The 13,297-nt window shown below is 37.8% G+C and overlaps 2 protein-coding genes across 2 annotated transcripts; one reads left to right on the forward strand and one right to left on the reverse strand.

Moving 5' to 3' along the window:
* The first annotated feature begins 414 nt into the window (after window positions 1–414).
* LOC137740350 (uncharacterized protein At5g39865) lies at window positions 415–2,464 on the forward strand. The gene has a single exon (XM_068480215.2). The coding sequence runs from the start codon at window positions 915–917 to the stop codon at window positions 2,211–2,213; it is 1,299 nt and encodes a 432-aa protein (XP_068336316.2). The 5' UTR covers window positions 415–914; the 3' UTR covers window positions 2,214–2,464.
* Window positions 2,465–7,466: 5,002 nt separating this feature from the next.
* Window positions 7,467–11,982, reverse strand: LOC137739729 (binding partner of ACD11 1). The gene is made up of 5 exons (XM_068479413.2): window positions 11,728–11,982; window positions 9,539–9,682; window positions 8,809–8,884; window positions 8,316–8,426; window positions 7,467–8,197 (listed from the first exon to the last, which is right to left on the reverse strand). The coding sequence occupies exons 2-5, from the start codon at window positions 9,652–9,654 to the stop codon at window positions 7,751–7,753; spliced, it is 750 nt and encodes a 249-aa protein (XP_068335514.2). The 5' UTR covers window positions 9,655–9,682; window positions 11,728–11,982; the 3' UTR covers window positions 7,467–7,750.
* Between the last annotated feature and the right edge of the window lie 1,315 nt (window positions 11,983–13,297).

Below are 13,297 nucleotides of genomic sequence, written 5' to 3' on the forward strand. Positions count from 1 at the left end.
ACATGATTACTTGATCCCCGGGATCTCTAGGAAAAGGATGCGGTGAGGATCATTTTCCAATTCGAAATTGTTATATTTATTAAGAGGAGAGAGGAATTTTGAACCCGAAAAAGTAAGTAAAATTTTTATTAAGATATTGGACCACATGCAATACTTGCGTTTTGTTTTTTTAATAAACGATATTATCTAAACTAAGGAGAAGAATATAGGATTAACCTCACAATGAGTTAGCAATAATGTGAGTCAAATTAGTTTGTACCGAGAATCAAACCTGAAACTTCTCACTTATAATAAACTATTTTCATGAGCATTAGGTGAAAATTCAAGTAAACTACGAGGACCGTTCTAGTAAAAACTTAAATTTGTTACCAAGTCAAGACACCATATATATATTGACACATTCTATCGGGAATGTTTGGGTTCTTGCTTCCACCCCATCGCAGTTTTCCCTTTTTCTTTTCTAGAGACGGGTGTGGGGATCGGAGGTGGGAACTTAATTAGAATGGTCTTCGCCCTCGTTCTTTGACTCTTCCATTCGATTCATTCCATTTCCTCCTCCCAACTTTTTATTCCCTTTCCCTTCTGGAATTTCATGCGTTTGCCTCTCCCTCACGGACTGCAAATTCCACGACCGTCCAAGAAAATCCACTCCTTCGTCGTCTTTCTCCTCCAGGCTAGTCGCAGATTGGCTACACAGTTTTGAGTCTCTCCGCCATTAATGCGAGTTTCTCACGTGTGTCTATCTCTTTCGTTACGTGAATAAACGCAGAAAGAGGAATGATTCCAAATCCTTTTTGATAATCCTACAGTTTACCATTTCACCTCAAAGAAATTTCGTTTCCGATCATTTAGAAAAACACTCTTTTGATATTTGATCGAATATCTGTTCGTATCAGATCGAGTTTTGGGGTCCGATGGGTTGCGCAACCTCGAAGGAAAAGCGGTGCCGGCACTGCGAGAGCGCCTATTCTCCGATTTCCCGAAGCTACTCAATGGACGTCCACCACCCGCCGCAGACCAAAGGTGACAGCTACCATGTCGTCGCCCTCACCTCCTCCACCTTAGGCTCTATCAATCGCCCTGAAAACAGAGTAATTGTTAACGGATGCGATGATACCAACAACGAGAAGGAGAACCTAATCGGTAACGGTCGCGAAAAGGATAATGTACACGGGAACAAGGAATTCTCAATGGGACTGATCGAAGCCAAGACGTGGTCGAATATGATCGACGCGAAAATCCCAAAAATCATGCCGAAAACACCCACCAGGACTCCGCCGGGCGAGCCGGAGACGATCAATACATGGGAGTTAATGGAAGGCCTCGAGGACATAAGCCCTCTCCGGTCACCAGCTAATCACCTCCGGAGCTTTTCGTTCCACGTTGTTCAGGACCCGTGTCCGAGGCCGATTTCCCCTTCCGACCGCCCGAAATCGAGGTTCCAAGAAAATGGGAACTCCCCGCCTAAGCCGCAGCCAATGTGGCTTCAAATGTCGGATGAAAATGATCAGGTGAAATCCAATTCTTTGATTGCAGATTTTGATCCGGATGTGATATCCGCGTTTAGGAAATCATTATCGGAGATCAAATCCGAGGAAGATTCTTTCGATTTAGCGCATTTGGTTGTCAGAAAGGAGCCGGCCTGGGCCTGCGATGAAGTGTTGGAGGCCCAGGACAAGAAGGACAGGGACAGAGTGGTGTTGTACTTCACGAGCCTCCGAGGGGTACGAAAGACGTACGAGGACTGTTGCCACGTTCGGGTGATACTGAAGGGCGTAGGGGTCCGGGTGGACGAGCGGGACGTGTCGATGCATTCGGGGTTCAAGGAGGAGCTGAGGGAGCTTTTGAAGGAGGGGTATCATGCGGCTGCATTGCCCAGTGTGTTTGTGGGGAATAAGTACATTGGTGGAGCTGATGAGATTCGGCAATTGCACGAAGACGGGAAGCTTGAAAAGTTGCTTCAATCTTGTGAAAAACTGGATGGCGGAGGTTGTGGTGGCGGCGGCGGTGGAGTTTGTGATGCTTGTGGGGATATAAGGTTTGTGCCATGTGAAACATGTTCAGGGAGCTGTAAAATATATTACGAAGACATTGATCACGAAGAAGAAGAAGAGGAGGCGGAGGAGGAGGCGGAGGAGGGTGAATCGGGGTTCCAACGCTGCCCGGATTGTAATGAGAACGGCCTAATACGCTGCCCCATATGTTGCTATTAGTCCTGAATTCAGGTACTAATTAGTTTTGACCATTTTTGTGCTTATTTTCTTTCCTTTATTTTCGTGAGTTGTTTGTTGTACAGTAAAGAGTTTTGGTACATTTGATGAGAAAAGAAAGAGAAAAAAACCGCAATGGGAAGCAGTGGAATAATGTTTTAAGGAGAAGCAGGTTCCCTCAACCTATATGAGAAAGCCTTGTCTTGTAACACTATGTATGATCCTCTACAAGAATGAAATGCATAATATTGTCAGATATTTGTTCTTATTTCACTTCCCTAAAATCCTGGTAGGACGTCTTATGAAGGCAATTCTCACGTCAAATCAGACTAGCGTAAGGTCGTATGAAATCAAAATATACTGTTGTGAGAAGTTCTTGATGAATAACATAATCGGTTGCCTCAACACAAATTTTTCTCCTTCACCATCTTTCAGAACTTTCTTTTCCTAATTACTAATCACATTTCATGAAAGTAGCATCTAACTTAAAGTTTATGCCCAAACTGTCACCGACGACAAATCTACCCTGCCACCAATTGTACAACCATTGACACCTATGAATTTTGTTAACGAGTCCCTCAATTTCTTCCTTAGGTTCCTTAGTTAGGACCATCAAACAATGTATACATTTATCTCAACATTCAAAAATTTGAGTGCACTCCCGAGCATCTCATAAATAATCCGAATATTTCAGTCATTAGATCTTAGTTTTTATACTTTTAAACAAAAATTTGACAGTTAAACATAAAAACATCTCATAGACGTACCGTAAAAAAGTACCTTCATGTTGGAATGGGATCCTCTCTGGCTCTCTTCCTCCTAATCCACCAAGTCCGAGGATCCGGGGCATTGAAATTTGATCAAACGGCTAAAGTTATTATAACTTTTAAAGTAGGTCCCTGTTTGTAGCCGTTGGATCAAATTTCAATGGCCTGGACAATGGTGAAGCTAGAAATTTTTCATCAGATGGGCTAGTTTAAAGATTTAAATCTTTATAAACAAAGAAACTTGATATTATATTTTTTACAATATCAACTAGGTTAAGAAAATTTTCATAATGTGAGCCAAGAACTTTTGTTATTCAAACAAATTTAAACTTATACATGTACAAGAAGCGATGAGAAAAAAGATGTGAGAAAAAGAGATGGTTTATAAACTATATTATATAATTAAATCGAGAGAATTCGAACCAGTGACTAAATATATGGTGGGCTATATTCAAAAATCAATAAAAATTACATGTAAATTTTTATTTCCTACCAAAAGCTACCTAGGCTACAGCCCAGGTAGCCCTTAATGTGGCTCCGTCGATGAGCCCAAATCTCCAGACTTGATGAATTAAATGGAAGAGATTTGAAGATGTTACATTTCCCTCCACGTTAACCCCATATAAAGGGCGATGCAGTTCTAAAAGGTTGAGCAGAATTGCTAGAGTGCTAGTGGTAATGCAGGCACATTGTTTCATAGATGTGGACGGCTGTGCACTCATTAGCACAGAATTCTGTACATATATATTATAGAAGAAGCAAATATAATTATAGTTAAGTGTGAAATTGTGGCATGTTGGTCATTTGGTTGAATAATTTATACTCAATAATATTTTTATGGTGTATTGTATGTATAGAAGTAGTTGGCTTCATCCATCTTAGAGATGGGAAGGGTCATCCAACATCCTTTGATGCTTCATGCCAAGCAAATTAGGTGATCATCGAAGAGTCAATGTCGGCGAAACAAAATAATGTTGAGTGGCCTGGTCAATCCACCGTGTTTCGACTTCTGATCAGTTTGAAAATAGTGGCTATTTTTACAGATAAATTATAATTTGATATGCGTGAGAAACTTTATTTTTATTTTTATATCTTAATAATTTGTGCTTAATGTATATTTGTATTAAAGTGTAATTCGTGACACAAGTTATAGCCCGTTATATGTAAGAAATTAAACAATATTTCACATATCGACTACCTTAGATCATTTCTTTTTACAAGGCTAGTCAACAATCAATAAGACTAAACTATCATGGACTGGTCCAGTGGTTAGGACGAATTCAATTTTCAGGTCCGTCTTCCATATAACATGTCTTGAATTTGATTTCTAGTGTTGGTGAATCACACAATAATGGTTCGAGGAAAGTTAAAATACATTTGTGAGTCTTCTTGACCTCCCAAAAAATAGATTAACACGATAGAGCCACCAACTTGTCTCTTTTTCTTAAAAAATAAAAATAAAAAATAAAAATAAAAACCAATAAGGCTATCACATTCTAAACCCAAGTAAAAGGAGTACGAATTGATTAGTAATATAAAATAAAATATTCTGAAAATTCGATTCTACAAAATAAAGAATTGATTAATTATCTTAGCTTTGGACTTGGGGAGGACGGCTCAAACCAAATTAAGAGAGATACTAGGCAGACTATAATATCATGATACGGTGCCATATACAAATGGTGGTGCCACTAAGGGACACAAGCATAATACAAATTAATCAATAATGAGTGCCAAAAATGTTACCATCTCAACTTCCCTAATCTCATCTCTCATCGTTTGAGCAATCCAAGTCATATTAGGGTTTTCAGGTGAAGATTTTTACTTATAATCGAGATATATCATTTTAAGTCTACAAAACTCAACACATATCTTTTTCTATTTTAGCACTCATCATATGATGAGTGTTGCAAACTTCGCTCATGTCATTGAATTCTCTCATCTCGAGGCCCTTAACATAATGAAATTGTTTTGGTTATGGTGATCTGATCACATCATCAATAACGCGTTCTCACGAAATTATGAAACTATATTTTAATCTCATCAGCTCTATACTAGCCTCACACGATGTAAGAACTGTCATCGTTAGACAACACTACTATTATTTCTCTCTAACATCGAAAATAACAATTGGCTACATGACACTTTGCATACAATCAAATCATATCAATTTGGGTTGTTAAGAATTAGAGGCCACATTAATGTGGTGACAAAGGGATAGGAAGAAAAGAGTGTAATGAACAATTATTTCTTGTCAAAAATATTAGGGGCTTGTTTGTAACTACTTTTAAAATGGGTGAAAACATTTTTAAAATGGCTAAAAATGTTTTTAGTAAAAACGAACTGGTGTTTCTTGTATGAAGCACTTCAAGTACTTTTGGAATCCAAAAATATTTTATCCAATAAAGTTTTCAATCATTTTAAAAGTGCTTCTAAATAAGCCCTAGGTCATTAAACAGCTGAAATAAAACAGTCCCTAGAGTAACGACATTATCTAAAAGTTGCATTTGGGACCAGTCCTCTGTCCTCCTCTATTTGTAAAAGAAGACTGAAGAAGAAAGTTGAGTCTACATATATTGTTGGATCGATAAGGTTGCCCCATATTCGGCGGATTCCCTGGAAAGTGATTCCCATACGTGAAAAGGGCAACAAGTTCCAGCCTTTTTACTTTCTAGTTGTATAATATGATTTGGACAATGGGAGTCTTAGAACTCGTTTGGAAATTATTTTAAAATGATTGAAAACATTTTTAGTAAAAATGTTTTTGGGACCAATCTTCCGTAAAAATGCAAGTGAATCCTCAAAATGCACTTAAAAGTGCTTCTTGCAAGAAGCACATAATTGGTGCTTTTTGCATGAAGCACTTTAAATGTTTTTATATCCCAAAAACATTTTCACTAAAAACACTTTCAGTCATTTTAAAAATATTTCCAAACGAGCCGTTACACAACCATGTTTACAATATACGTTTTCCTCCTAAATCAAACAAAGCTTAGGAGCAAAGTCAGTGGACGTTCATAGTCTGCCATAAAGCTGAGATCTTATGATCCAAACCAATTGATTAATCAATCTCATTAAGCATGATTGCCGTGGGTTAGGGGGATGGAAACACCTCATCTCGACTGCCTTGTCACACCACCCGTCCACTTAAAACACAAACAAGGAGGACTTTTGCATTCGAGTTCACTAAAATGGGTCCGAATGCTGGAATCCCCTTGTATGTCTTGGGGCAAATTAGTGAATATGATACGGCAACTTATTGAGGTTTTTGATGGATTAGGGCATCATAAAACAAAGAAAAAGAAAGGAAGAATTCTAACTTAAAATAGCGAATAGGAAGTCAAGGATTTGCGGAACTCTAAGAGCAAGTCCACGTCAAGTGTTTGGAAGGGGCGGACTTGCTCTAAAAACGGGGTAGGAGATGTGTAGGGCGGTGGCACAAATCCGTGGGCGTGGGTTTTATTTGGTCGAATTCTTAAGTGCATGTCATATGCAGCAACACACTCACAAAAGGTGGGATTGAGTCGTCGTCTTATGTGGCAACATATCACAAAAGCATAAGGTGTGAATTTCAGTGTAACTATTTAATTAGGGTAAATTTTATATCGAGTGAGACTAACGTGAGATCGAGTATGATTAACATACATAGAATCTTACTCTTTTATGAGATGCGTTTTAACTATGGCATAATTTTTTTCAAGAGTAGGACACCATGCATTTGGACCCACCCGCTCCCACCCGTATGTACAGCGTCTTGCCTGCCGCTTAGGGTAGCCGCAACCTACAACTGCAATGCTGAATACGTGTATAATGATTGTTGGCAGATGAAGAACATCATAAAAAATTAGGAAGTGGTTGATGGGGAAGCAGAGGGAGTTGGGAAGATTAAACCTGAATTACGAAGACCAACAACCACAATCTTCGATGAAATTAATAATGTTTGAAATATTTTAACATTAATTGTAGTGGTTAACTAGAGTCGAGTCTCAGTTGCTGATCATCTCTCAGGGTGCTGAATTTATCGGGTGAGGCGAGAGATGAAGAAAGAAAATGGATGAGTTCAGAATGGCTAATGACATGTTTACTTTAGAATGGGGATTGGAAGTTACGAATCGAGAAAGTGAAAGAAAGAATGGGCATGAGATCAACTACTGATGTTTTAAGTTTTTTTGTTACAGACTTCAACATGGAACCCACGAATTTTTTTTAATCCATACGTGTCAATATACTCAGAGAAAGCAAACTTTTTTTTGTCAGCAAAGCAAATTATGGCTGTTGGTTAGTGTCATTTGTAAATAAGAGCATTTAGATCATTTAACCTGATAAGATCATTTGTGAATAATGACTTGTTTAAATATGTAACTTAAATGTGCACTGGATAAAGCTTGGTATCATTTAACACAAAACAAAATCATAAAAATTATGAATAAAAAACGGCCCATTTGTAACTTTGGGCTTAGGCCTCAATCTGTATTGGTCCGGCACGGGATAGCTAATTTTTTTCGGTTTTTCTTCGGTATGTGTTTATAATAAGTATCAAGTACAACGCTTTTCACATTTCAGAATGGTACATTACAAGTCACTTTAAGCACCAAACACTTGAATGTGAGAACAGTACGACTTTAAACAAGAACACTGCCTCAGTACCTCGTAGCGAAGGAAAATCCAAGTTTTTCTTCACAACAATTTCTAACCTAGGTTGGCATGTAACAAAAGTTGATTTATTTGCAGAGAAATTGGAAGACACAAAACGTTCTAGACAAATGTTGGAGATTATTTACCGCCATGACTACCCAAATCAGCTGCAGCTTTGCTTGCACGAGTCAATACATCTGAAAACCAAAGAGCTCCTTTGGCAAAGTAGCTGCTGTTGACCACAGCGCTTCCTGCTGCCACAGCTGCTTCCCCAGTATACGTAGCTGCCACCACCACCGCCGTTCCAGTAACAGTTGCAGCTGATTTGGTGATATCTGAAACATGGAACTTCTCGTCCACGGTTTTAACAACTTCCCTGCCTGCGTAAATTTTTTCAGTGAGGCCGATTCTGTCGCTGAGCTCACAAACCTTGGCTGCTGCAGTTGCTGAGAGTTGATGGGACTCGTCGAAAGCTTTGGCCTTGACTAATGCGTCTTTTCCCAAAACATATCCCTTAGATGCCAGTGTTTTGACTACCGTTACTGCTTCTCCAGGGGTAGAGATGAACTGACTCGAGTGATAAGTCTGATAACATTGTACAAGATTTAAGAAATAATTAAGTTTACATGAAAGATTGTTGTTCTAAGCTTGTGCTGTGATAAATCTTCAACCAAAACAGTCCAAGTTGTTAATTTACACCTACCGTTGAGCTAGTATTGCCTTCGGGGTAAGTAGAACTGTTCCAAGCATCGGATTTATCGATATAACTTCCCCAACTTGTTATGCATACACATTGATCTACGATCCTAGCTCCCTGAAATTTAAAAACAAGGAAGAAAGGAAAACTCAGTAAGCAACCAATATCAAACACCTGAGGCATTGTGACGCTAAAATTCATCCATATGAAAATGTAATCGTCTTTGTTAGAGTGACATCCGGTATTCCTGATCTAGATTCCATACAGGCAAATTTCAACAAATATGTGGGTTCTTCGCCATGTCTATCTCGACAAATTGTGCAATTGCATCAAACCGAGCATTATGCAATTCCAACTTTGGAATGACTTATTATGGATCTAGAGCTAATGAATCTCTAACAGAGAACGCAAACCACCAACTTGATTGACTGAATTAAGCATGAAAAGCAACTTTTGCCACCGGGAAAGCATTGTCAGGGTTGAGTGACAGGCAACTTACGCTGAGTAATATCGCAGTTTGCAGAGCAAAAGCATCTCTGAATGTCACATATGCAGTAGAGGCATATTCGCCAGATCTGTTATCAATAACAAAAGCATTCTCCCAATCAGATAACACATTCATTAAGAAAATTTAGAGGACTTAACTCGATTAACATTTAGAAACTAGAACTCGTGCAAACATATGACTTCATGTATCTCATGACAGATGCTCTTATATTTTCTCGCAAAGCAAGCTTTCATTGAGTGAGAGCGGTTAGTTATCAAATGCGAAGTGTCTGCTGAAGTACTGAAAATAGTTCTTCATGTATACAAATGTTTACGGATTTGTTACTACGGATGAGTCTGCTATGAACACAAAAATTTGGTTCAGTGAAAATCACAACAACGAACACAACTAAAAGCCAAAACAATCACTTCTGAACTTGTGGAAATCTCACATCATACCATTGGTACCATTGCTTATGCTGCTAACTTCAATTTCTTTAACAACTACGATAAAGAAATTGAAGAGCCTTCACGAACGGCGTTGTTCCTTTTGACCAATTTCCAAAAACAAACTGCTTCTGACTGATTCAAGCAGTTTAAGGTGGACAAACCCCATATATAAACATGACTAAACAACCATTTTCTGGATTCAGTACAAAAACTCGGAAGCGTTCTCAATAATTAGAAGCAGGGGAAGATGAATTATACCTGATGATTTCAACATGCTCAACTATGAATTATACCTGATGATTTCAACATGCTCAACTGCACCACAATGACCGAAAAAATTGTAAACATCCTCCTCTGTAGCTTTAGGGGACAAACTTGTAACTTCAGCAGTGTAACCACCCGGATACATTTTCCCGAAAAAACCGGATTGAGAGAACCTGGGAAAATGAAAGAACAATAAAAACCAGCTTATACAACAAACATAACTTGGACTCACAACAGCATTCCACAGCAAGGCTTCAACTGTCATTGCATAGAAGTCCTCAATGGAGGAACAAACGAAAGGGATAAGAAAATTATCAGAAACAGATAGAAGGCATTGTCATGTTTCAATCCATATGTCATGTGATCCCCTAAGTGGTCCATACTGACGAAAATAATTTAACAGGAAGAACAAGAAAAAATTGAATGCTTCTAACATCAAGTGAAAGCCATGAGTTTTACAATGAGAACTTGATTACTCAAAAATTAAAGTTGGAACTTAAATTTGTCGACGCTATGTTGTGCTACTAATTCATGTGGTGGTGTAACAGTTACTCCGAAAATGCAAGCATAATTACTGACTATAATTCTGAAAGAAATAAAGAAAGAGGGCAATCCTCAGAACAACCATAGAATGTCAAATTCCTAAGAAACCAATGTCAACTCGCATTAAAGAATCAAAGAACGCAAAGAATCATTAGTGTGAAAGTGATAAACTTGAGCTATGATTAATTGCCGTGACTAATAAAGTCAAAGCTACATGTTGACCGTAGAAATTACAAAACCTATGGCTGAGTAACTATTGAGCTAATTATGCTGACTACTCGCTATTGAGCTCGGTCGGGCAAAAGAGATGGATGTGATAATGTGGTGATGAAACGCACTGCTCACTTCTGCACCTAGCCACTTCAGCCAAGGAAGGAACACTCTCAGCTTTGGATTCTAAAACCTGAAGACAAGGTTATGCCTTGTGCTATAAAGGCACTATATTCGACTGCTTCAACTATATTCATGCAAATATAGGTGCGCCAAATCAGTATCAGGCTGTAGGAACAAAGATACTCAAAGGAGATGAGTGTGTTTAAGGTAATAGTGGTTCAGCCGTTTGAATGCCGAACTCTAAAATGCCCTTATCAGTAAACAATCATAGAACACCTCACTTTGTTGAGAAAGGTGGTGAAATGACCTCGTACGGCAAAAGAATCGGAGACCCTTTGCCGGATGAGACTTGGACTTAACCAACCGAACTAGAAGTAGTGTTGTTTAACCAAATTGAAGGTACTCCTAGATCGACTGACTCTACAGCTTCAATGATGTTCACCCGAACTTGCCGGTTTATCAACCCAATGATGATGGAATGTGTGTAAAGCAGTTAGTGTTTTTCTCAAGGTATGAGAAGATTTCGCATAGAGCGTTTGTTTGTATGTTGAGTTGAAGGTCCTAACCACTTCTATTTATAAGGACATGCATGCCTTGGTTGATAAGTTCCATAACCAATTCGAATTCGATCATACTATTAGAACTCTGTCACTGATCAAGCTTCTGCAAAGTGTTAATCCTTATCACACCTCCACGACATAATATGTGCCGAGCATCACCTAACCACCACCACATGCTAATCATCATCCCATCTTCGTCTAATCATTATTTAGATCAATGATTTATCCCTTTACAAGCCTAACAATCATTATTTAGATCATATCTAATGATATGGATTTGATGGTTATAGCATGACCATTCATTGGTAATGATGATTATCCCTTTACAAGCCTAACAATCCAACGCACTGCATGCTGGCTACCAAGACTACATAGCAAATTTGATGGAATTGCATCACTAATAAACATAAACCACACGTGCATAAACACATGTATGGACCAAATCATCCCACTCGTTGATTACACCATCTTGATATTGGCTAAAAGACGTCAAAATAACCTCCGGAGATAAGTACTGTGATTATAAAACAAATCATAATAATATCCACATAAAAAAGTTATCTTAACAGTTCTTCCATCCAACGGCTTAGAACTTTGTTCATTCAACGGTCTTAATTCCACGAGGCTGATGGTGTAATAGTGAGTTCAAACACTACCTTAATTTTATGCTATGAGAATCTAATTCGAAAGATGATTCTTGTAATGACAATTGGGAAAATCAATGAACTGAAAACCCCAGATAGAAAAGTAGATAAATTTGATAATTGTTGCAGTTTACATACCAGTTCTTGAATCTTGATGCGAGTTGCGGGAGCACTGTGAGAGGCTCCAACGAAGAAGAAGAGGAGCGTGGCGTTCGATTGCCGTTGGAGGAGCGTGGGCTAATCCCTTTGTGCCGCCGTCGGAGACCTTTACGATCCGATTGGCGGGGAATGATCTAGTTTTCTGGTGGGTAGAAAATAATCATAAAGCCAAAAAGGTTCTTTTTTCATAAAATTAACAAAAAGAAATGGGTAAAAAGTGTTGACCAAATGAAATGATTCATGAAAACGGTGGCGTATTGCTTTAACGTCCAAAGATGGTTCTCTATTTTATTAATAAAGATTGTTATTCATTTCAAAGCAAAGTCCACGGGATACTATTTGGTTTTCCAATTCAGAATTGTTATTAGCGTTTTAAAATTTTCATTTTACATTCTATATAAGTGTATTTTTCTTTCTAATTATTAAAAGTTTGGAGTGCCAAATGAAATTTTAGGAGTGCTAATAACAATTATCTTCCAATTTATCATAATTAATGTGAGATTTTCTACAAGATTGAGAGTCTTTGGAATTTCGATTCCAAAAGTAAGAAAAAGGTATAGAATTTTTAATGATAAATTTTATTTAGATTCATTTATCTTTTTTTCTACAACCAATTTATTATTTTTTTTATTTTGAAATTCTGAATGTGTCCAATAATTCTCTCTTTACACCCAAAATGCAAAAGAATAAAAAAATAAAAATAAAATTCAAGCACTAGAAAACTTCGGCCACCTTATCTCTCCAAATCCCAACCACTCTCAATTTCTACCCTTCCCTAACCCCCCATTGCCGCATTCCCTACCATCCACAATGAAAACCCAAAATATCTAACCATCACTATCCCCTTCCAATCTTTCTTAGTATATTGGCTCTCTTGCCACTCAAGCATGCAGCAGCCACAAGTATTCTTTCTAGTTGATGGTGGTATCTCTCGGCGTTTACCATAACTCTCAACTTCGATCCCAGCTAAGCTTTAGATACGCCAAATGGGTGAATCATGTGTTGTCTAAAAAGGGTTTAATTTGTGTGTTAGTGTCTAAAAAGGTTTAAGTTGGGTGTAAAAAGAGGATAAATAGGTATGAATAAAATTTCCTATTTTTAATTCTTAAGGTTACTTCATAATGCATTTCAACGAATGGAAAATGTCTATATTTTAGGTTTGTTGGAAATTTTAATATTAATATTATTATATTAAATTAAATAATTGAATGGAAATTGAAAGTGATGCCTTTATATGGAAATATGTGTCTATCCTGAAGAGTTGCAACTTTTGACTATTCATGAATGGTCATATGTTTTTCAAAGAGGTATCTCAAATTCTATAAATAAGGAAGCCTCCTATAATTATTTAACAACTTTTACATTCACATATTCATACACATAGTGCACTATTGTTAGAGAGTTTTGTAGTGTCACATTTAGTTCATATGAGATAGTATTCAACACAATCGTGGTTCATTGAAGCCTTGTGATTTGGAGTGCTACTATTACAAGGATATGGTCGTTGTATCTTAGGAGACAAGCGTCGTTCAACCATAAGCGTCGTATT

This window comes from Pyrus communis, chromosome 9, assembly GCF_041283825.1.
Source record: "Pyrus communis isolate YQ-2024b chromosome 9, ASM4128382v1, whole genome shotgun sequence".
NCBI lineage: Eukaryota > Viridiplantae > Streptophyta > Magnoliopsida > Rosales > Rosaceae > Pyrus > Pyrus communis.